Source organism: Hippoglossus stenolepis, chromosome 3 (assembly GCF_022539355.2).
Source record: "Hippoglossus stenolepis isolate QCI-W04-F060 chromosome 3, HSTE1.2, whole genome shotgun sequence".
NCBI classification, from domain to species: Eukaryota; Metazoa; Chordata; class Actinopteri; order Pleuronectiformes; family Pleuronectidae; genus Hippoglossus; species Hippoglossus stenolepis.
The window spans coordinates 3,777,274-3,802,805 of NC_061485.1; the positions used below are offsets into that span (position 1 = coordinate 3,777,274).

Below are 25,532 nucleotides of genomic sequence, written 5' to 3' on the forward strand. Positions count from 1 at the left end.
TATGGTCGATACTTTATATATATGAGACACAAACATCTCTGCAACACCAAGGTAGTGAAACGTGACCTGCAATGAAACCAATGCCTTATTATACAGATATCTGGATATTTTCCAGATTGAAATGTAGGATCAATGAAAACTAAGAAACATGTCAGTAAACACCTGAGATCCAGCAACATTATGAAGATGTGTTATGATTATTATGATTATTATGATTATTATGATTAGTAGTAGTAGTAGTATTAGTATTAATAGTAGTATTAGTAGTAGTATTAGTATTATATGGGTTTAAGGGATCTTATCAGTCAGATTGAAATCAATAGAAGAACAGGAAGGTGTTATATACGTGTTATGACAAACTATGAGAACCAGGCCTGTGTGTGTAGGATTGTTTGGCCTTGGTGAAGAAGTGGACGCTGTGTTCAGACCCAACAAATCAACAAATGGACACTGAGAAGCATAAAAACATGTTTTTTTAAAGGTAATGTTGATTAGTTGTGAAACTGTAGCGGCTCAGAGGACGTCAGCAGCAGAGACCGTCCTTCACATGTGGCCCAGGGGGACGAAGCGTTTGCAGGGTGTGAAGGACGTGGCCACTCGCCTCCCAGACGCCTCAGGGACGTGGTTCAGGGATCAAATCTTGCATTTGAGTGCGTTCAGACCTGAACTAAGTGCTGAACACTTGTGATTGGATCGCTCACCACGGATGTTAACACCAGGTCTCAGAGGGAAATGTCTCAGTTGTGTTTGTAATGAGTCTTCATTTGGTTCGTGAAGCAGCTGAGAGGTTGTCGGTTTGATTTCTGAAACCAGTGGTGCAGAAATCAAAGTGCTTTTCTACGAGAGGCTTCACAGGCCAGCATCCCTCATAAAATACCTTCATTTCTTACCAGGTAGAAGGTATTTACATGATTCATGACTCTAATAGGCGGCGCTAATGTGTTTTACGTTCCTCACTCCTGCACTGATGTACGAGGCGAGGATCCGGAGGGTGGGGGGGTTTCCAAACGGTGGATGTTTTGAGAAGAGAAATCTTCAAAATCCCAAATACAGCAGCTAAATATATTACAGTGGTGATGTGTGGCACAGCAGGGAGTCTGTGGGAGCTGTCTGGAAACAAGAGACATCCCAGGTTCGCTGATGTGACAATTAGTACGTCTCCATTTTTGATTTGTCTTCGTTCCCTCTCAGAAGCGTTTTTCGACCTGCGGGTGATCGTTTCTGAACAGACACAAACAGTGACAGGGTGCGAACACACGAGTGGAGACGTACACGCAGGTGACAGCAGCTGCTGTCGCTGTGCTGATGTTTCTGGAAAACTTCCAGTTATTCAGACTGAAACCCTGAGAGGCTCTTTCTTCTTGTATCCATCTCAGAGTTTTACTAAACCTTTACTTTTCCAAATGTCTTTTTTTTTACTGGAGGGATCCCTGCAGGGATATCAGCTCAAATCTAATCACAATAAAGCCAGAGAATTAAAATCTAATATAACAAAACCTAACACACGCTGCAGGATACTTTTCCACATGTACGAGTATCACCTCCACCGATCGAGGTCCACGACGCAGAGCTGCTGTCAGACATGAACTCCAGATACTCTCCTGTAACTATCCAGAGGGGCTTCATGGGAGTGGGTCTGACTCGGTGGCTTCAGACCTTCTCCAGCAGCGAGTGTGTTCTTTCACCTGATGGACGCAAAACTGAAGAAAAAGCAGAAAGAGCACAAATATCTCAGGATGAAGAAGAGGAGCCACACACGTAGAAAACACAAAGTTGGAAAGAAGAAGATAAGATAAGATGGTGATAATAACTGACCCTGGTGAATATAGTCGGTGCCATGTTTAATCACCACTAATTAGATTGTGTAAATCGTTAAACATAAAACTGAGAAAACTCATTGTATGATTTGTTTTGTAGACGGCAGAGATAAGAACTCGGAAAGATATGAAATGATGTGCGAAAATGAAAACTGTCAAACTCATGTAGAACATTGAGGCTGATGCTGTAAACTTCTTACGGGAGCTGCAGGGACATAAAGTTACAGCGTCCAGTCTGTCTTGACATCACCATGGTAACCCCTTGCTGTAGGTGTGGCCTGCTCCAGGTCGGGGACCGCCTCCTGTCAATCAACGGGATCCCCACGGAGGACGGAACACTGGAGGAAGCCAATCAGCTTCTCCGAGACGCCGCTCTGACCAACAAGGTGTCGCTGGAGATAGAATTCGACGTAGCAGGTTTGTGGAAAAACTAATTCTTAACTTATCGTAGTTACTTTTATTCTCTTTGTCGTGATGTGTAACTTTGTTATAGCTCACGTCGGACATGTTGCTTTTCAATTTGATTTGTCTATCCATAAATCATATTATACATTATCTCAAGGCACTTTACACAGAAGGTCAAGACCCTTAAAAGATGATGTACACCTCAGTCAGACAGTACTAGTGTTTAATATTGTAATAATGATATTTCATTATAATTTATAATCATCTTGACGGTTGAATACGATGAATGATTGGCACATTTAGATAAGCTGTAGTTTGTGTGGGTTCCAAAAGCATCACTACACTATGTGACATCATTCTTCTGACTTCACAGTGATGTCATTCCTACCGTACACATCTGTATAAGTTCATTTATTGGAGTTAAGGTTGTTGAGGAAATATGTTCACGTGTGTTTTAAGTTATTTTGTAAACTGGAGAAAACAAAACTCTGCCCACAGAGTAGCAACAGGTATTGGACACATATTAGGACCATTGCTCATCTATTAGGCTTTAAAACATTTAAATAAACGGTTTATTCTTTCTGACACAGTTTAGTTGAAGCGGTTTTAAAGTGCGTGAACCGGTCGGAGGCTGCTGTGTCAGTGACGAGGAGGGTGGACAGAATAAGTGCAGCTCCTCCCCTGCAGGGCTCCACCTCCTCGTCATTCCCCCGGGAACTCTCCTGGGTTCAGACCAATACGTCTCTGTTAGCGTAGAGTTAAAGGGATTTATTTTAAAGAGCTATATGAAGCTAGACGTCGGGTTCTTCACTTTTACTTTATTTGTAACTGTTGGACGATGATTGTAAAAGACGAGTTGACAGGATCTGGGTGTGTGCGACACTCCGCAGCTACAAATCACGTCCTCTTCCATTTAACTGACGTCGTCTTTCATAATGTTGCATCAGCTAATTAGTTGATATCGCCGGCAAGTGGTGATGAAATCAGAAGCATTTGTCCTTTAAGCAGAGAGAGAGGATAACCCCAAAGGTCGGTGCAGCCAGACGAAGGTTTTCACTCCTGAAAGTCTTCAAATCCGTCCGATGGGAGTTCGCTCATCTTCAGCTGGAAGCCACAACACTGCTGTTAAATCACTCTGATGTGCAATGAAGTCTCAGGCTGATGGGGAAAGTAGAGAAGAAGGAGGTTGTGTTGTCTTCAGCGTTTCTGTATCTGTTCTTGTGTTGTAGGGGCTCACTTTTACCAGTGAGCCCTGTTCACAATGTTGTGAACAGGCTCACTGGTAAAAAATCTCTGTTACATAGAGGCCGCCATGTTGTTTCTATCTATGGTGCTATGTATAGGGTGATGGGCACTTCTGATGTGATGTTATTAAGTAAGTTTCATAAATCATATAGCGTTGACATCAATTGTTAGTTGTGAAGCAGAGTTGAGTCCAGAGAGCTGGCTGTTGTTGTGGGGTCAGACTGGAGTGCACCCAGGCAACCAAAGCTCCGTTATGAATCCTCATCATCTTGTCCATACTTGTCCTTTCGAATGCCCTCATCATCATGTTTACTCATGTTTACTTAATACACATCTGAAGTGGCCGCTCTGCTCAGAACGTGCACACGTCCACTTCCTGCTTGTGTGTCCACTTGTTCCACTGGTGGAATCAGAATCGTGTCTCACGCAGGCAAACAGCGAGGATTTCGAAGTCGCCCTCGGAGAAAAGTCGCTTAAATGAGTCGTAATTACAAATGTTAAACGGGATGAAAAGAACTGTTTGTTTGTTTTTTTTGTATTAATGACTTGTTTAACGTGTGTGTGTGTGTGTGTGTGTGTGTGTGTGTGTGTGTGTGTGTGTGTGTGTGTGTGTGTGTGTGTGTGTGTGTGTGTGTGTGTGTGTGTGTGTGTGTGTGTGTGTGTGTGTGTGTGTGTGTGTGTGTGTGTGTTACAGAGTCGGTGGTGCCCAGCAGCGGCACCTTCCACGTCAAACTGCCGAAGAAGAGAGGCGTGGAGCTGGGGCTCACCATCAGTGGTAGCAACGCACACATACAGACACACAAACCAAATATTGTTAATGCATGTGATCTTCATTTTGTTTTGAAGAGCTGCAGGCAGAATGTTTAAATGTCAGAGACCACCCTGCAAACACACACAAGCAGACACACACACACACACAAGCAGACACACACACACAAGCAGACACTTGTATTATCCAGGGTAACCGGTGCTGCAGGGCCTATAAACATCAACAGTGTTTATAAAATGGCACAGAAACCAGGGGACGCTCTCACAGTCTGTCTCTCATGCTGGTGACACTAATCCCAAGACACTGGCCTCACACCCTGAGAAGAACAGTTTGCAGATTCAACCCTGTGCATGTTTCTTTGTGATCCTCTGATTCGGGGCTGTTTTCTCAGGCCGGTAAGTTCAGTTGATTCACACAAAAAACCCTTGATAACAAACGAGAGGAAAGAAACAGTGAGAAGAGCATCGTGTGTCTCCTTTAGAGAGATTCCCCACGATGAGTGTGTTGCACAGATCACTGACCACAAACTCATGGAACTGCTGCGGGATGGATCGGATGCTGCTGGTTTTGGGGCCTGGTGCCATCACCCATCTTCAGTCCTGGACGCCACTAATGTATTTCTGGATAAATGGGAGAAAGCGCCTCCACTCTTTCTTTGTGTGTAGTGTGTGTGTGTGTGTCTGGCGGAGCAGCACATTAATGCTCGGTGTAGATCAGGTGTTCATCTGGGCCGTGTTGCGTATTCAAGTATGGTGCATGTAACGTTTTAAAAGAAAAAGTTCAAGGCAACAATCTGTCATCGGAAACATGAATTCATTTTAAACGTGGAGCATCTTCGGTGCAGTGACTCCTCTTCCTGTGAAGAACTGGGATTATTGATATGTTCCTTCATTACATGTCCACGTAGGCGATAACACACTCGCTCTTCAGTGGTAATGACCTACATTCAGTGTTTAATTATTGTGAGTCAGGGACGTGTGTGTGTGTGTGTGTGTGTGTGTGTGACGCAGTGTGCTGAGATTAACTGACTTATTTTAGGTGGCATTAAATCTGAACCTGGCACATCTTAAAATATTTGGATTAAAGACATAAATACGTCAGTAAGTGGTTTATTAGGCAGATTTACAAGAGATGTTATGGCACAAAAAACGTTCCCACGGGAATCTGGAGAACTGGCTGAGAGAATGTGGAGGATCGAACTCGGTAAAGTAACTGAGTCAAGTGTCACCGACCGTTTTCCCCCCTGAACATTTAAAGTTTCTCTGTATTTCATCATTTACCTCATCAGTGTTGTTTATTAAACGATCCTTTGTCCAGAAAACATCAGTTTTTATTAATAACTTCTAATAAAAAATGAAAAACCAACATTGGTGGAAACAGACTCGTCAAAACCAGAACGGTGCAATGGCGCCATCTTCTGGAGGAAAGTGTTCACAGCTGATTCCACACAGACGTCATCAGCCATCTTGGACAGTTCCTCCTCTATTAAGTGTTAAACAGAGATTTAACCGCTATTTGCAATTATAACTGTTTAAATTATAATTTCATTGCTAGAGCGGGTCGTCCGCTAACCAGAAGGTCGGTGGTTCGATTCCCGGGCTTCTCCATTTCATGTCCAAATTGCTCTTTATGGCAGATTGTGATGTGTGATGATTTACTCTCATTTGTTTCCATATTTCAAAACTGATAAAAGTCTATGATGCTGTACATTCCTACATTCTACATTATTATTATTAATACTGATGTTATTTTTAAACTTTATTAAGCATTGAATTGTTTTCAGACACACGGACAATAATATAAACTTTAGGCATCACAACAAAAGTATGTAAATATAATACAGTGGTATAATGAATGATGATAAATCTAGATTACAGTTATCAACGTTGTCTTCTTTCACGATCTTCTTTATTAGCAGTAAAAGTAAGATTTGTATTCAACGTTATGTTTTATTGTCTCTGCTGCTTATTTGATGTCGTCTCCCTCCGCAGCCAGTAAGAAGCCAGGAGAGCCCCTCATCATTTCTGACATCAAGAAGGGGAGCATGGCCCACAGGTATCACATCTCCTCTCCTCTCCTCTCCTCTCCTCTCCTCTCCTCTCCTCTCCTCTCCTCTCCTCCCTCTCCTCTCCTCTCCTCTCTCCCTCCCTCTCCTCTCCTCATTTATTTCTATTCTCTCCTCTCCTCTCCTCTCCTCCTCTATTCTATTTCTCTGTCAATCAAACATGTTTTTCTTTCTGTGATTCACTTTTTTAACTAGGTTTTGTAAGTGAAGATCTCTTTATTGCTATATTACATTTATATAGTTAGTAGTACTAGTAGTAGTAGTATTAGCAGTAGTAGTATTTTATAATTTCTCACGTGCTGTCACACACAAAGCTAATTTCCTCTGTTTCTCCCCCTTGTGTCTCTCTCCTCCTCCTCCTCCTCCTCCTCCTCCTCCTCCTCCTCCTCCTCCTCCTCTCCTCCTCCTCCTCCTCTCCCCCCTTCAGAACAGGAACACTGGAGCCGGGTGATAAACTCTTGGCCATCGACAACATCCGCCTGGAGAACTGCTCCCGAGACGACGCGGAGCAGATCCTGCTGCAGTGCGAGGAGCTGGTCAAGCTGAAGATCCGCAAAGACGAAGACAACTCAGGTGCACGTGTGCATGTAGCTCAGGGTGTTTCAGTGGGGGGGGTCACCACATCACAGAAGATGATGCTGCTGCTTTTTATCACCACAGCATCATCAGTTTAGAGAGAGGTGCACTGACGGGGTTTGGCCACCGGGCGGTAATGTTGTCCAGGGATTTCTGCTGCAGCTGTGAAACGTCTTCATCTCTGACATCTGTGTTCCTGCTGCATCTTTACTGATCCCAGTGGGAAAAATGACAAATGATCCCAGTGTGAAGCAGTAAAAACAGTAACATGTAAAAGATGTATTCGAGATTCAGGATGTTTGCAGCGTGAAAAAGTTCCAGTCGCTCTGTGTTCCCGAGGCTTCACGCAGCTGAGGGCCGCGGCTCGAGGCCACTGGGTCACGTGTTACCGGTCTTAACAGCCGCCATCTTGGATTTGTGCAAACTCAAATGGTCAAAGTTGTGTGTCCATGTTCCTCTGTGTGCGATTTGATGCGATGTAGCAGAGGGATTGTGTAATCATGTTAGATTATGACTCAGCGTATAATCACATTCCCATCCCCTTGACATGCACCATGCACCATGCACACACACACACACACACACACACACACACACACACACTCACAGATTCTGATTTCATGGGACATGATGACAAGGCAGTCTTTGCCTGGTTACCATGGAAACTGCATTTCTCACTGATGTTGTCTTGAGAGTTTTAACATGATTTTGGAATGAGGTGTGTGTGTGTGTGTGTGTGTGTGTGTGTGTGTGTGTGTGTGTGTGTGTGTGTTTCTGTGGTAACATGACACACTATCACTCAGAGGTTGTTTTGACAAACACTCTCATAACAAGTCTGTTGTCATCCATTATTTTTTATGATATTTGATATCATTTAATTTACAAAAACAACTATATTAATTAACTATTACATGTTAAACTGTTTTACTTATTGACAGTGGTGTGTGTTAAAGCTTCTTAATGTTACAGTCGATCATCATCTGTGTTTTAATCTGTCAACAAATAAACTGTGATTTTTCCATAGTTGTTAAAGAAATTCTGTCGATGATGGAAAATTCCATCAACTAGTGAACATGAAGTGTTTATAGTGTGTGTGTGTGTGTGTGTGTGTGTGTGTGTGTGTGTCAGATAATATCTGTACTTTAGAGCTGATGCAGTGGAATATAACGTGTGTGTGTGTGTGTGTGTGTGTGTGTGTGTGTGTGTGTGTGTGTGTGTGTGTGTGTGTGTGTGTGTGTGTGTGTGTGTACCAGATGAGCAGGAGACGTCGGGCAGCATCATCTACACGGTGGAGCTGAAGCGGTACGGAGGCCCTCTGGGTATCACCATCTCAGGCACCGAGGAGCCCTTTGACCCCATCATTATATCAGGCCTAACCAAGAGAGGCCTGGCTGAGAGGTCTGCGCACACACGCACACACACACACACACACACACACACACACACACACACACACACACACACACAGTCTCTTCTTGGAAATCTAGGTTGCGTAACTCCAGCTCACAGTTTTTGATTGCACAGTTTTCAGGATAAACTGGATATTCATACTTTTTGTTTTTGTTGCCTCAGCACCTGAACATGTTTGATTCCTAAAAACACTCAGGTCGTGTTGTTGTTGCACAGATGTTGTCTTTGCACCTGCAGAAGTTCATGTTTGTTCCACCTTTCCACTCTCCGATGTTCCACCGTGACTCATGAGGATGTTGATCCGTGTTGAAATCTGCGTGTGATTCCTGGAAGGGTTTATTTTTATCGATTAGTTCAGTGAGAGGAAGCGTTACTGGATCAAATGCTGTAGCTTCATAAAAAGCTTAAAGTTAGATGCAGGACATGTAAACAGAGCAAAGGTGAGCAGGACACTCACCAACTTTGCTGCAGGGAGGCCAGTTAACTTCAGACACCTAATATCTTTCCTTCCGGTGTAGACAGTGGATATCACAGAGTTTCTTCGAACACACGACTTGAACGCTTCTACACACAAAACACAAAGAGAGATACTCCCTGTGGCTGTTTCAGGTCCAGACCATGTGTTCTGCCTGTAAATGAAGCCTCGTCAAACGTGCTTAGTCAAACTAGAAAGCTTCCAGCCCTTAAAATATCAGCCCCTCACCTACAGATTCTGCATATTCACATGAAGAATCTGTTCATCTGTTCCACCCTACTTATGCCTGATATTGTTCGTCAAAGATCCATTAAATATTTCATGAGAAATCAGTGGAATTGACAAAAACAAAATGTGAAAAAGTGAAAGAATAAAGCAGCTCTTGGCCAAAACCACATCCTCTCACCAGGTTTGGTTGAAATTGGTTCGGTGGTAACAAAACAAAATGGAAAAGTGGAGAATGATATGATATGAGTTAGTGTCCAAAGCAGCAAAGAGATGACATAATGGTTTCCCTGAGTCATAATCATCCACTGGTGAATTAAGCTTAACTCCAGTTCACCACACAACATTTAACTCACGGTGAAATGTCAGCTCTCATGTCCACAGCTCACGTGTCTCTCCACAAAAAAAACACACACTCAGCGAGGCAGCTTACAGCTTACTGCCTCCACACCCACACACACACACACACACACACACACACACACACACACACTGTGACCCCATTTCTTGCCGTTTGTGATGTAATTGTTCTATTTCCTGTTCAAAACCGTTGTCGATAAAGCACTTTGTCTGGGACCTGTTGGCTAAAAGCTCTACAAATACATTCGGCTCAGCTCGACACAGAACAAAGTGCAGGAGCACGGATGATGTCGACATCGCTGCATCAGCGCGCTCGCAGCGAAACATTCACACCGACCCGCTTCTGCTTTTTCCTCTCGGAGCGTTCGTCAAACAGAAAACTACAGGACGCATAAAACCCAGAAACCTGTCGCTGCTCACATATAAGTTTACAGCATGTACCTGTGAGATAAGAGCTCGGAATGAACGACACCTCTAGAGACGCAGGACACGAGATACAGGAGTGTTTTACATTTTACTGCAGGTGGACGAACGCGGCCATTGAAAGGGAAGCCGGTAGATTAGTCCTGTGGTTCATTTGACTTGTTAATATTGAATTTAAATCTGTAAAAAAAAATGACAGCGTCACTTCAGCCTTTAGTCTGTCTCCAGTCCTGTGCCTCACTCGCATGTGACCGCAGATTGTGTCAAGATGGACGACACGACGGCTCCTCGATCGCCACCTGGTGGTAGGGTCATAAATACCGGCTCCTCCACGTTGTTGGAATGGACACGGACACATCTTTATTTAAGGTCTATGTATCTAACTAATTGGCTTGTTAGGGGAAGCTTGTGGTTTTGTTTCAATCTCTAAAACATTTTAAATATCATTTTAAAGGGTCAAAACTCCAAAGATCTACAAAAAAACACACATGCACCCACAACACCATTGCGTCCCCTGTAGTGTGTGTGAATGTGTGTGTTGTCCTGTGTGTCCAGGACAGGGGCGATTCACGTCGGGGATCGGATCCTGGCGATCAACAGCGTGAGTCTGAAAGGCAAACCGCTGAGCGAGGCCATCCACCTGCTGCAGATGGCCGGAGAGACGGTCACACTGAAGATAAAGAAACAGCTCGACAGTGAGTGTGAGTTTGACAGAGATCGTCAGGCTGCCGACCGGAACTCAGTGTTATTGACCGTCTGTCTTCTGATAAACATGATAAACATTTAAAACGGCTTTTCCCCCCAAAACCATTCAAATACACAGTGATTAGTGTTTAAAACATTCAATACACAAACTCACACACAGCAAGAGTTTTCTTATATTATATTTGTATATTGAAATACACATTTTATTACATTACTGTATATTTTATCTTATTGTTCTGTCTCCTTTTTAAAAGTTTGTGCTTCTTAACTTGCTCTTTTTAATGAAGCTCTCCTGCAGAGGTTTTTCACAGGACTTTATTTATAACCATTGAGAGAATAAACATCTTGAAATCTTCAGTCAGTGTCTTCTCAAGACTAAAATAGCAAAGCGTTACTCAACTCTCTGGTGGTTTGAGCAAATGATCTAATGTTTTCCTCCTGTGATGAAGTTTTTGCAATTCAGAACCGATCGAACCCTCTGACCCGTCTGAAAATAGGCCCATTGTCTCAGGGTTTCTTTGTTGTCTAAATCTAAATCTAAATCCAGCTTCTGCTCTCCCAGACTCGGAGGAGAGGAAAGCAGCAGATGTAGAAGACACGACGGAGAACGAGCTGAGCGACCCCGACGAGGACGATTTGACGGACAGCCAACAGACCAACAAGCTGTCCGAGCTTTACTCCACCACCATTCCCAGCGTGGACTCTGCCATGGAGTCCTGGGACGGCTCGGGGCTGGACGCAGGCTATGGCAGCCAGGGTGAGTGCTGGATTAACACGAGCAGACGGAAAGGTCAGAGTGGACATAACGCTGTAAAAGGCCAAAGAGCGAGCACATGGGAATTCACTCGTGGGATTTGGTCTGGTGATGCTAATCTGTCAGCTGAGCCTCAGGAAAATCCTTCGTAAACACTTGTGAGGCACTGAGCGAAGAGATTTTGTTTTAAGAAAACTTTATGTACGTGAGACCCTTCTTCCTCCTCCTGCAGGCACGTACAGTAATCAAGCTGTGGGCATCACCCTCCACCCTCACGAGTGGCGCAGTGCGAAGCAGCAGCAGCGCAGTGCCACGCCTCCTCCTGGACACCGGAAGAACTACCCCTTCAGCGATGGAGGGTTCAGTGAAGACGACTGGGACAAACCACCGGGGTAGGACTGAACTTTAGTTTCATACTTTTAAACTACCAGTCATGTATCCTGTGGAGTCATGAATGAATACTGTATAATTATTGATCTTCTCATTCAGCAGCCATTTGTTCCTATTCAGTTTTGTGTTGCTTGAAAATCTGACAATTAATTTGTGAACATATTGTCAAAGTTACATTATTGTAATGTAGATTCATAGAACAGGTGCAGACTTAAATTCTTTAAATCAAAAAACTAAAATGGAGAAACATTAATTAATGAATTGACTGCCACATGATTCTCACAATGGTTACACCTGTGAGTTAAAGCTAATGTGATCTGCAGCGAACCAGTTAAACCCACAGAAGCCACCTGAAAATGTATTTGATGTGTAATTTGACTTTATACTTTGGCCCATGTCCCATCCATTAACATGGAGGAGGCTGTGTTTATGATCTATACTGCTGCCAGCCACCAGGGGGTGATTAAGATGATTTGGCTTCACTTTCTGGAGCTGTTATGTCGTCCATCTTTATTTTTATAATCTACGGCCAAAACATACAAAACCAGAGTATAATCCTCGAAGGACACGTTATATACAATATAGAGCACAGGTAAAAAAACATGTATAGATGTATAGAAAGCTGTTTAAGTATAAGATAGTTATTAATGAATGATTTATGGAGGAGGGCCGAGATTAAACAAGTTAATTTTGAATATTTATATTAAATCAAGTGTTTGATTCTTTTTCCTTATCACTGTTTGTAAATAATACTTTTTTCTGTTTCTGTTTCTGTCAAAACAATGAATGACAATGAAATTGGCATTTTTTGTCTAAAGTTGAAAAAATGCTTTGGCACGACTGTGTATCGTCATAACTTTATATTCTACAATATATTCAACCATTTCAGCTTTAAAACAGAATCGTGTGATTGCCTCTGTGGTTCGCGGCGCACGCGGCTGCACCAGGAGTTTGTGTGGAAGTGCAGATTTGAGTCGTGAAGTGAGCGATGGTGACAGAGGATCTGGAATATCTGTGTGTGCATAGTTGTGCGTCAGGAGGTTAAGCCTTGTGGGGATAGCAACGTTCGCTGGGGTTACATAACACTGCTGCGGGCGGAGAGAAAAATCATTTGCACAGTGAAAGTGAACTAATCTTGTCAGTCGAGGGTATTCAGTGTAAAAAAAAGATTACTCATGTTGGATTTAACCAGAACGAACAGTCCCGTCCTGTCCTGGCAATTCTCTGTGTCCACAGCGGCTTGGCTGATAACGCTACACTCACACTACACATATACAATATATTGAGGAGGAAGTTATGCCTAGTACACGTTTAGTCTCATCACAGGACAGAAAACTTTCATGTGATGGAGAAAAAGCTCAGAGACTGACAGGCAGGTCGACGAAAAATGAGTTTTGTCTTTCAAATATCCACTACAGTGAGACAACGTGTTTTCTCGAGCATCTTCACTGAACTGAATTTGTGTTCTCGTTGTGCGACAGGTTCATCGGCCAACCACCGGACGGAATTCTGCTGGATCCCGAGGACAGTTTCTGGTGTCAGGCGCTCGAGGACCTGGAGACCTGCGGCCAATCAGAGCTACTCAGAGAGATCGAGGTCAGTCGGCACGTTAACAAATTAAAAATAAACATAGGTACTTACTGTTATGTTCAAAACCTAGTTAATGTGTGTGTGTGTTTGTGCAGGCGTCCATCATGACAGGCACGGCCATTAGTCTGGGCGTGGACGGCGTCAACAAGCCTCCATCTGAGCCCATACTGAGCCACAACAGGATGAGCCCCCTGCGGAGAAACTCTCTCCTGCACCAGGGAAACCTCCTGCACCAGGGCACGCACCTCCACCAGGGGGCCCACCTGCACGAGGAGGCCCACCTGCATGAAGAGGCCCAACTTCACCAAGGTCAGTGGCAGACGCGACAGAACCGAAGGTGGTCGTGTCTCCAGGCAACTGACAGGAGGACGGATGAAAGGGGAAAAACAAAATGCCGTGCGTCAAATGCTCGCTGATATACTGTCAACTACAAACCTGTGATTTCCCCTCAGAATCCCTCCTGCACCAGGAGATCCATTTCAACCAGGAGGCCCTGCTGCACCACGACAACCAGTCCCCTCTCCTGCACCATGAGCCCAAACCCAAGGCCTCCCTGAGGGTGTCGGAGAGGACGTGGGAGTCTCGACGGATTAAAGAGGAGATGCAGGGCATTCTGTCCCCGACGCCTCTGGAGCTGCACAAGGTGAGTTCAGAGCTGCGAGCGACCCAGTGAGTGGTAAACAGAAGGGGTCGCTTCTTCCTTAAAAGATCAACTGGGGGACAAAGGTTTGAGGGAATGCTAAAAGGCTTTTTAGGATTCTTGTTGAGAGCTTAGTGAGAAGATCCGTCCACTTTCATGGCCAGAACATGGGGTCAGGAGGAGATCAGCTTTTTACACCGTTTTTAATTTGAGGCATATGCAGGTTTTTTTTAATTCCTTTCTCCTTGCCAGTAGAGGTGTTTGCCTTTCGGTTTCTTTCCCTGCACTGTGATTCATTTTTGACGTCATGAAAGCGACTGAAACTGAAACGTTCTCTCCCGCTGTCTTGATGCATTATATGCAGATAAAAGGTCGCTGTTGCACGTTGTTCACAAGATGTAAAAAAGTACAAAAATGTTCATGGCTGTTTACAAACCAACGCCTGGAAATTCAATGTGCGTCATAACGTCTCACAGAAAAAAGTGCGGCGTCAAGACAAGAACAAAAATGAGCTCGTTCCCCCTGGTGTCCTGTTTCCATCACTGTCCATCAGAGCCAGAGCCGGTGTCATTGCAGACAAAAGCCAGATGTTAGTGGGTGTTAATGGTTTTCTTCGACCAATGGAGAAGTCGCTATAGAGACAATCTGATTCCCCCTGCTTCCAAAATTCAAAATGATTTCTACCAGTGCTGCTAAAAAGTTCCGTCTAGTTTTTTTAAATGTGAAGACAAACACGTTTTCAAATGTCGTGAGGAGGAGTTATGTAATGTTCCTGACAGATCCGTCGCCTGGCAGCGGCTCGGCAGCAGCGGACAGTCTGTCGGCGGCACCGGGACATTTCCCCCGCGGGCCCCGAGGGCTGTTTTGGTTCTGAACATTCAACAGCAATGAGTCAAAGACCTCTCAGAATCCACACTTTCATTTTTATCATCCAAACGGGTGAGGAGTCGTGACCAGAAACCATCGCATGCTATTAACGTTAACGGTTCACAGCTGGAATAAACCAGCGTCCCAGTGCTGCTGATGGGCCGTCCGACCACTGACCACGACTTTCAGCTGCTTCCACTTTGCAAGGCCATAAAAACGACCTCTCCAGGATTTGTTTTTGTGAGGAAGACGTTACATTTGCACACTGCAGGGTGTTATGTAACAAAGTGGGGAATGTACTGCTCGTCTGCTCCGGCCTGTGCAGCCCGGGATGAGAAAGACATTTGTTATCCAGGGAGAAAGTACATTAAAGTGAATCCTCGGCTGTTTCACTGATGGACTCGTTGGCCCTCAGCCAAAGTGTTACAGTCTTTAAATGGTGCCTCGTTAAAAGATCATGTAATATTCATACATCATGCGCTGCCTCTCCAGCTTTTTGTTAAGCCGTATTTCTCAGGAGAACATCTGGTCCTCATTACTTATTGTAAAAATATCCATTTTGCATTTAGCTCTTTGACTCTGTTGAATGGTTTAGAGAAGAAGCCGTCATGCTTCAGTGAAGTGATGCAACATGGCTGAAAACTGAACAGTGGATCATTTAGTAGAAACACATCTTAACACAAGGGGTTGGTTGTTTTTAAATAATTGATTCTCAGGATGTTAAAGTCTAACATATACATAAAAAAGTATTTAGATAATCTTGCATTTCATTTACAAAGGTCTTAAATGTTGTTTAAGTTATTGTTATATACTTCAGGTAGGTACTGAAGAGATGTACGATAATAATAATGTATATTTCTAGGTCATCATACTTTATTACATAGGATTTAGGAAACTGTGCTTTTTTCCTGCTTTTTTAAATCAGGAGGATTTTCTGTCACTTTAAGGGTGAAAGTTAAAAAAAGGTGGCAAAATATCCTGCAGCCATTTTAGTTAGTTCAGCTCTTTCAATTTGTGGAACAGGAGCTGTCGAGACTACAGAAATAGTCACTTTACCTTTTTTTTTACAGTCTCCATTTATGTCTTGCACCTTTCTTTTCATCTTTCACAAGCGAGTCTGTGGGCAAACAACACCGGAGACATTTTTAAAGTTTTACAATTGAGTGACAATTTAGAATGATCATCATCAACCGTTGTCTTTGTGTGACGTTCCAGGTATTTCCTAACTTAACAGAGAGTAGTCAGTCAGTTAGCTCTAGCTCATGTTTCTTTTTTTAAATATAATCTCCAAGTATTATTCCTATCTCTCGAGCAGCCTTTGTTTTTCATTCAACTAAATTGAGTTAAACGAGCCCGTTTTCCCTCGTTCCTCTTCCGCAGGTGACGGTGATAAAAGACCCAGAGAGCGACGACTTTGGCTTCAGCGTGTCGGACGGTTTCTTGGAGAAAGGAGTTTACGTCAACATGATCAGACCTGATGGACCCGCTGACCGAGCCGGGCTCCGACCCTATGACAGGATCCTGCAGGTAATGATGAGACCGAGAGAGCTCCACAACAGGAGGAGCAAAGGTGGTGCATCAGCAGGAGGAAACCTGTGGGTCTGGGACTTCAGATATTAGCTCCAAGGATTTAGCACTAAATACTAAGTTGTAATCAGGAAATATCGTTTAACCTGAGTGGATTTCTGTCTTTGCAAGTCACAAACTGGCGAACCATTTCCATTGTCTCTGTCCAGGTGAACCACGTGAGGACGAGGGACTTCGACTGCTGCCTGGCGGTGCCTCTGATTACAGAAGCAGGAGACCGACTGGAGCTGGTCATCAGCCGCAACCCGCTGGCCAACGATGACCCGGAGGACAATAACAACACTTTGGACCATCCACTAGACCTGTAACACACACACACGAGGACACGGAGACGGATCTGCAGACACACACATCCACTCTGTCTCACTCAGCCAGGAGACAAAGTGGTGGAAACTTACAGTATATCTGGAACTGGCCCAAACATACACACACACACAAAAACACACACACACACACACATTCAATCCAGCAGCTTGCAATAATTCTACGAAAGCGGGGCCAGTGTGCAGAGAAACCACCAGAGGCTCCGTGACGACTCGGCTCGGACGCCTCACGTTGCTGCTCGAGCACAAACGACCACTAACCTGGGACGTAAAAAAAAACAAAACATTTTAACTGATACAGATTGTTGTTTTCGTTTTTTTCTTAAAACAAACCTGAAATTTGAGCAAAGTGATTTCAGCTGCGTTTCAACGTGAGGCCCACAGCTTCGCAGAAAGTCCCAGTGCTGATGGTTCCAGACGAATCTGCCTTATTACACATTCTAGGAATTTCCAAGTGCAACTGAAGTGATGAAGAGAACACGGCCTTGCTTAGGTTTCAGATTTTGTTTTGGGGTGTTTTTTACATTGTGTCTGTACAGATGTGGCCATATTGTTGCTAACGTTCTGCTCAAATATTCCTGCTCCCATGCAATTCCCGAGAGTCATTTCCTGGAAAAGGTCGAGTGGAGCTGTTTTTCCAGGTGTCCGGTCCTGTAGTCGTACTTCTATATCGGATGTTGCACGTCAAGTCACCACGCTGCTTCAAAAAAAAGGAAGAAAATCTGAGTCTTTGCCATCATCACATGGTCGAGACAACGACGTCAACTGCCGAACTCTCTGGCAGCTGCGTTTGTTAGATAACAACTTGTTATACCACTGAATGTGCTGTGTGTAGCACTTCTGAGAAATCCAGTAGAACAGGAAACAGGGATTGAGCCGTACTCTATAAAAACACAGTTAAAGCTTGTGAGCTTGATAAAAACAGATGGCAGATGAAACGAAAAGCCAACGCGAACGTGTTTATCCAACTTGGTTAATCTTTACATTAGAGGAACAAACATGTTGCATAAGAGCCATTGGTAATACCCACTGGCAAACATCAGAACTCGCCTGGGCAGGAAATGTCAGCGCTTAAGACCAGTGCTGACCCGTGAACACTCCACATCCACTCTGTTAGCGAGCTCAATGTTGAAGAACGAGCATTGATGCTTCCCACTTGCACTGGTAAAACTTTCCGGCATAACTGAGCAAGTTTAGCATCGTTGCTGTTGCACATTCTTCTGCGACCAGAGTCACAAAAACAAGCAACTTCATAACAGGAGGCAACAGGTTCCCAGTGTTGATTAAATGAAATATCTCAAAGCATTAACAACACCGGCGTTGCAGAACAGATGCTCACAATTATCACCACTACAACAAGATACAACAATTTTCAAATGCTACACACAGCACTTCCAAACGGTTCCAGTGGATCGATCATGACCACTTAGTGTTAGTGCTGTGGGGGGAAACGGCCCAGATCCCAGATGCAGATGACGGTATCATCTGCAAACAGTGTGACTGGATTCGTCCGGCTGCAGATGAAGCACCAAGTTGTTCAGACTCGCGGCGTGTCACACACACACACACACACACACACAGATATGTTTACACAAGAGGGCCAGTATGCAGTGTGTATGTGACTTTACATTTGTTCATGTTCCTGGATGTTTGGATCTAGTGGACTACAGTGATCAGTGAGTGATTTCAGACACAACCAGGATGTTTCCCTCTCGATTCAGCTGCTGAAGCTTCTGTGTCGTACGATCACTTTTACATCGTAACTTCACAGACGGTTTAAACAGGTATAAACTGGAACTTCTGCCAACTTCAACATCGGCCAAGAAACCACAACGTTATAACCAGTTACCAGTAGAATCAAGTGTATAATCTGATGGTGAAGGCCTATGTTGAACCCATGACTTTAATTTCTGAGACATGAAGTTTGGTATGGAAGAGGATTTAAAACTGCATTTCCCATGAGCCTTAGCTGCTGTTGCTTTGGAGACAAAGCCTCATAACCCCTGTATCAATTTCAATGCTCAGTCATTGCTGTTAAAGACAAAACCACCGTAGTTGTTGAATTTATCCAAAAGTGAGAATTCACTTCAGTTAATTATACTTTTTCTCTCATTAATACGTTTGTTACTTTACCGAGTTTTAACCTCTGTTATGAGACATTTTGCATTTTAAAAGAAACAGATGCATTTGCAAATATTTTACATGGAGGATGAATCCAAGCAAATGTCATGTCCATCCACGTCTGTAGAGACAATGTGTGATGGACCAAGTATCTCCTCCCTCTTTGCAACTATGGCGAGAAATCCAAGACTATTCTTAACCCTCCCACCGCTCCTCTAACTCATATTTTGATCCGTTTGGTAACGACAGATTCTTCCACTTCTGTCACCTCCTGTTTTTCATGGTTTTCTCATGATTCCTTCCAAAATAACGTGTGTGATTCCAGTGTGGATCGACATGAGCGCCCTTCCCACTGCAGCTGAGCACACGTGTTTATGTGACGGAGGGAGAACGTACACAGGTCAGAAGGTGACACATGTGTGGCAGAGGAGAGAACTCACAAAGTGATGTGTGTGTGTGTGTGTGTGCAAAAATGTGTAAAAACTACACAACACACAGGAATAATACACGTGAGAATGTGTGAAAGAGAGAAGGAGGGAACAGGAACAATCACAGCTTCTGTTCTCTCGCTCTCTTTCACTTGGGTTGGGTCTCTCACTCTTTCCTCACATTGTTACATAACACAGTTAGAATCCAGCTGCCCCCTCAGAGAAGGCCCCTATATATGTGTGTGTGTGTGTGTGTGTGACTTTTTATTGTCACGTGTGCATCTGTGTGTGTGTGTGTGTGTTGGTTTCTGTGTGCACTATATACATGTGTGTTTACATGTGTGCATGACTCTTTTTTTCTTTCTTCCTTTTGAACCCGTTTTAACTCTTCTGAGCTTCTGAGCTCGAGTGTTAGCGAGTGTGTGTGTGAGTCAGAGCGAGCGTTAGGTGGTGTACATTTCATTGTACAGTGGTGATTTCTATCAGGGCCGTTCACCAAAACCCTGAAGAGACAGAAAACAGGACAGACTCGGTTTCTGTGAGCGAGCCAGAGAACTTTTTCATGAAGAACACACACAAAAAAAAACTAAAGGGACTTCAACCTCTTTCCAAGCACTTACTACAAAAAGAGAAGCACACTGTTGAATACCATGCACTGTAAGTATTTTCATGTACAACGTTAAAAAAAACAAAAGAGAGAGTTTTTATCTTACGCAAAAATCAAGTGGCCAAAAAAAAAATTAAATGGAAAAAAGCGACAAAAGAGAGAGACGTTTAAAAAGCCTTCCAAACTGTTCTGTTGGTTTTCATGTATGTATGTAAATACGTATGTGGTCAGTCATACTCCCTATGCATTTCTGGGGTCAAAGGTCAGTTCAAAGCCAAATCCAGAATCGTAACACAACAGTCAACAGTGGAGTCGAGTTTTTATTGTGATTTGTATTTTAACGTAATTTCATGTTTACAGTTGAATGGTTGAGATTTACGATTGACACTGCAATTATACTAATGACTATTACTGCATGTTATTACTCCGCCCTGTCATCATCCTGAAGCCATTAACAGATAGTTATAAGCTTTATAATCTGGAATCAGCTGCAGGAAGTCGGTGTCACGTGCCCGCCTGCCCCCTTTAATACCCACACATCCCCACAAAAATCCACTGTGTTTACATTGTTCACCTTTAGCTTGAAGTGAATCCACTGTCTAACGAGGAGGATTCCATTTTTCTTGACCAGAGAATCGAGCCTGGAAGAAACGATTTTAATTCCTCATTTCTCAGAGTGACAGCGGCTCGTTGTGTTTCTACAACAAGTTCCCATGTGTTGAGGTTTCTGTCGCATGGATTCTCACGTGCAGTCGATCCTTCTTTGGAGACACTTGAGAAAAGATCACGATGCTGTTGTTTCCTTTCAGTTTGGTTTTTCTAGATAAGGAGAGGCCATACTGAAAATATAATATAGACTATATTATATAATATATGATATAGTCAACTTACCATTAGCTTTCTGCCTGGAAAAGTAATGACATTTTGAAGCATATATCTTGTTAAACTATTGAAATGGTCTTATCTTCTCTTATCTTATCGGAGCTCATCCATCTTGGAATTTATCAACTCGTCTCCTCGGCAGAAAACCGCCCAGATAACTGATCTGAATTCATCGAATTTGCTCCATTTCCAGTCAAATCACGTGAATCAATTCCCGAAGAACCACCGTGACCGTGTTGCTCAGTTAACTTGGTCATCTGAGCATCAGGTCGTTTAATTTTAACCATATGGACGTTACTGTAAACATGAATTTAACGTTATACTCTGGACTTCCAGCAAACTGTCTGTACGCAAAAGGGGAAATGTGGCATATTTCCAAAAAAGCACATTTTGGTGTCTCTGACTATCTGTTGGTATTTTCAATATTTGCTTCACATTTCTGATAATTACATGTCAACATTTGGCATAACGGCTTTTTTTTTGTATGTATTTGTTCATTTTTACATTAAATCATTTTTTGAAAAGATGTGTTGACAAGTGGCATCAAACTGTGTTACGATTCCGGATCGTGTTTCTTGTAATGTATGCGACGTGTTGACATTGTGGTTTGTTTGTTTTTTTTCAGATTGTGTAAAGTTCTATTCTATGTAATATAGTATTTTTCTATGACGATATTACAGAAAATACAAAACAAACAATATGAAAAGGGAAAATAAAATGTATAACTTTGTCGTTGTTTGTCCTTTTTTTTTCATTTTCTATGAAACAAAGCGTGTACTGCTATACTTCTCTTTTTGAGAAGAACGTGAGAAAAAAATGAAAGAATAAAATGTCTAATTTTCTGACCGGGGTCTGTCGTTATTTTGATGTGAATGTTGATAAAACTGTTTTAATTTTGAAACTTTATATTTAAATACTTTATATTTACATCAGGAGCGGGTCCTCTCTACGGAGGCAGCCATGTTTTTTACAGTAGCCCAGACTGGACAAACTAAACCTTTTGAGTTTCTATGACAACTGAAGCTACCACAGGTTCTCTGTCATGTTTGGAAGGGGGGTGAGGGTGTTCAGCTGCAACATCACACTTCACCACTAGATGTCCCTACATTCTACACAGTGGACCTTTAAATCTGGGAAGGACACACTTTGATATGAAGTAGTTTTCCATCAATATTTCAGAAGCTTCGACAGGAACCAACTTTAAATTGTGTTTCCCTAGTTCCATAAAATGTCAGTGCATTGGACGTAATCAGCACAGATGGGACATTTCTACCACTTACACCAACACTGCAGCTTGTTACCTGCAAAACAACATGATCGAGGCTTTTTGCATTATATTTAGAGATGGTCCTGAATATGTTGGTGGAAAATCTGCGTGGATAGAGACACAACATTACTGTCATGTGCACATCTTATAAAACGTTGTGTTTCTCTTTATGTGTGTGAATGGAGCCTCTTTGTGTGTATCTGTGTGTAGCTCGTGGGTTTTCTCCATTTTCCTGTGTATACTGGACTTTACATTCTGCCTCTGCTGACTTAATTATGCCCGAGAGCCAACTGTTATATAACCGGTCCAGCACACACAGCTCACATACTGACGCACACACACACAAGCAACAACACATGTTAAAGTAGTTCAACACCCAATGCACACACACACACACACGCACTATTATGCACTTTATAACCCTACCAACATTAACGCAAACCATTAGATCACAGATTTTCATCGTGATTCCACCAGCAGCAGTGGAAAGTGACGACATGTGGGTTCAGACGTTAGAACTCCAAGAAACCTTCCAACACACATAATGACCGACTTCCTCCAACAACTACACAACGACTGGTCCACGGTCGACACATGATTGTGTGATTAGGAAACACAAGCCCCTTTCTGTACCAAACTGAAACGGGTGTTTCAAGCTGCTCTTTAAATGGACTATTTCATTCTATTCAACCAAACTTTACAGTTACTGGTGTCTTCAAGTAAATAAGGTGATTTATACCGTTTCTTTTCGTACAACAATTCTGCTACAAAATATTCATAAAGTTAATCTTTTAAGTATTTCTGTTTTGTACTAATTACGACTTGTACCTTTTCTCCTCCATTTACTTGAGAGATATCTATTCATCTATTTATTTATTTATGTAATTTTGCCCTTGGTACTAAACAGTCATTATTTCAGGTGGAACCAACAGCAGCAGGTTTATTTTGGGTTTCTGTACAGTGCGGATGGAACTGAGGGGAAAACCCAAACCTCACATGTCGCTGAGTTACAGTTACCAGCGACTGATCCGAGGAGGAGACGGGGGTGGACACGTCCGATGGGAATAAAACTGGCAAAAATTAGAAAACATGTTCGTTCACATGTGTCCCTGAAGGGATAGAAAACTGGTCACGTTTGATTCTCTCACCATCTTTAGCCGCTCTTCCATTTCCTGTTCCTCTTCTGGTTTTTTACTGTAGAACAAAAGCAAAAGCACAAGAAAACACGTTTAGTTTTTTTCTCACTCTGCGTCGATGCCAGAAAACTGTCGTGGAAGATGAATTGCAAACCAAAGATTCTCAGCGGCGACGTCTATTCTCGGAGCTGGCAGGCAGAGAATGGAAATATCAGCAGCGTGCTTCTTTCTTAGGAGTGAGAGATATTTAAAGCTCAGGCCCCAGAAACACAACAGCAGTATTCCTCTTGTTCAAACCACAAACACCGTCTGAGCTCCGGCAGAACTCTGAGGTCAAACCGGATCAATAACCACAATAATCACATCTGAATTTGTTTTTACACGTCTCTGGGAAAAAACTATAAATCACAACAGCAATGATGACAGAGGATTAGCGACTGGATTCCTGCAGAGCTTTCTGACGACTTGCTGGGAAGAATAAACACAGCATTTTTAAACGAGTATTTAATGTTGCACTGTAAATACTTCCCTGGGAATCCTCAGGTTTAATGTGACCCTGCAGATATTCTGGGGAAATTACAATTAGCTGTGTTGAGTACACACACGTCTGAGCCTTTACTTCCTTGTTGTGTAACGGATGTTGGGGTCAAAAAAAGATTCCATAATAAACTTGGTTTTAAGAACACACAGCTTAATCATGGACGGGGGGGGGCTTGTTTGTATAGATTCTCCTCTTGTTTTCGCCGGTGAGCAGCTTAGGTGGTGATTTCTGTTTTGGTGTATTTCTGTTTGGTTGAGTGAGCGCACACTGGATTTATTTAGCTCAGGTTCTGTGGGTTGTTCTGCCGAAGCGAAGCCAAGACAAACCGTGAACTCCGGATAAACAGTTTTTAAGAGATGATCACATGAACAGCACGTGGAATAAGAGTTGACTATAAAAGGAGAGAGTCTGGAGGCTGCTGGGATCTGCAGACGCTGCCGCGAGGAAGCCAATCACAGACCTGGATCCACCTGGGCAATAATCTAAATCAACCAATCAGTGATCCACAAGATATATCAAAACATATATACAAGTATGTCCACTGGTGGTTTGTGCAGGGAGGGTTTTTGTTTACAATATCTGGAAATGATAAAAAAAAAGAGAAATATGTGAAATCTGAGAAAAAGAGAAATGCTCTGCGGCGGAAATGTTTGTGCAACTTTATGTTTCGATGAACTAACCTCAGTTCTGGATCTGCTCCAAAACGATGTGGAAATCCGTCCAATAGCTTATGTGTAATCTTGCTCACAAATAAACAAATACACTAAAAGGCCGACTCCATAATGTAGCTTGACATTTTTATTTCCTGTACATGTTTAAATACACAAACATACAGCGAGTATCAGTTGTGTAACAGCCAGCAGCATCTGTACAGGCTTTAAAGTAACGATAACAAACAGCAGTAATGTAATTCAGTGCCAAAATAACCATGTTCATCTTAACGATGCGGCAGGTTATCATTATAGTTTTATTGTTATTGTCCTGTAGCTGTTCTCAGTGAAAGTGCTGCTGCAGCCTCGTGTTTGTAGACGTAGATTAAATCTTGTATTAAAAGGCTCTGAAGGTTTAAGAGTTTATTATGTTGTCAAAAGGTATTTTATTACAAAGTAAACGTGATTGAATGACAAGAGTGCACGTGTAAATAAAGTATCCTGCCAAAAAGAGAAAGGAAGATCTAGAGTAGATAATATTAAAATGTTATCTTTGTTTCAATCATAATAAACAAGATAACGTGTTATTACTGCACATCTGAATAAAAGTAAACATTATTTTCCGGTTCTTGAACAAATCAACACAAACACTGAATATAATAATTGTGTTTTACTGCAATTTAAAAGTTTTTATCTCCGGCTTTAGAATTTGAGTTTATTCACTAGAGTTTATTTTGTTATATCAGTGTGTGAGTGTGTGTGTGTGTGTGTGTGAGTGTGTGTGTGTGACAATCATCCAAACAAATAATTCAATATCCAAACAATAAAAACTCGGCTCATTTTCTGAAGACAAATTTTTTATTAAGAAATAAAAAAAAGTTTTACACCTTTGCAAAACCTGTTCAAACACATTTTTTTTTTCTAGCTCACAGGTCGGCCATAGAAATAAAAAATAAAACCTTTCAAATTCTTTTAAAAATGTTTTATCCTTCACCAAGGATTAAAAACACATTTTCCCCATGTACATTCTCAAAAAGGAAGGGCTGGTATTCGGTATAATGCAGGAAAGACTGAGGCGTCGTCATTGGAGACCACGCTCAGAATGAGGATGGGGGATGAGCAGGACTCCATTTCCCAGAGGCCTTAGCGCTGAGATTGCCATCGTTCAAGCAAGTAAAAAGGAGAAAACTTGATTCAGATATTGTTTTCTTCAAATTTTCAAACCAAAGAACAAAGAGGATCTTTGCATTAAGGATGATTTTTTTTTTTTTTTC

At 42.6% G+C, this 25,532-nt stretch overlaps 1 protein-coding gene across 1 annotated transcript in view; it reads left to right on the forward strand.

Moving 5' to 3' along the window:
- Positions 1–16,756, forward strand: part of grip2b (glutamate receptor interacting protein 2b) — a 202,560-nt gene extending 185,804 nt beyond the window's left edge. Inside the window, 13 exon segments of the mRNA XM_035152981.2 lie at positions 2,089–2,234; positions 4,162–4,242; positions 6,228–6,291; positions 6,729–6,874; positions 8,131–8,275; positions 10,326–10,471; positions 11,038–11,232; positions 11,462–11,621; positions 13,101–13,215; positions 13,305–13,518; positions 13,662–13,852; positions 16,097–16,243; positions 16,453–16,756. Of these exon segments, the coding sequence (XP_035008872.2) occupies positions 2,089–2,234; positions 4,162–4,242; positions 6,228–6,291; positions 6,729–6,874; positions 8,131–8,275; positions 10,326–10,471; positions 11,038–11,232; positions 11,462–11,621; positions 13,101–13,215; positions 13,305–13,518; positions 13,662–13,852; positions 16,097–16,243; positions 16,453–16,611 (1,909 nt within the window). The 3' untranslated portion in view covers positions 16,612–16,756.
- Positions 16,757–25,532: the final 8,776 nt, after the last annotated feature.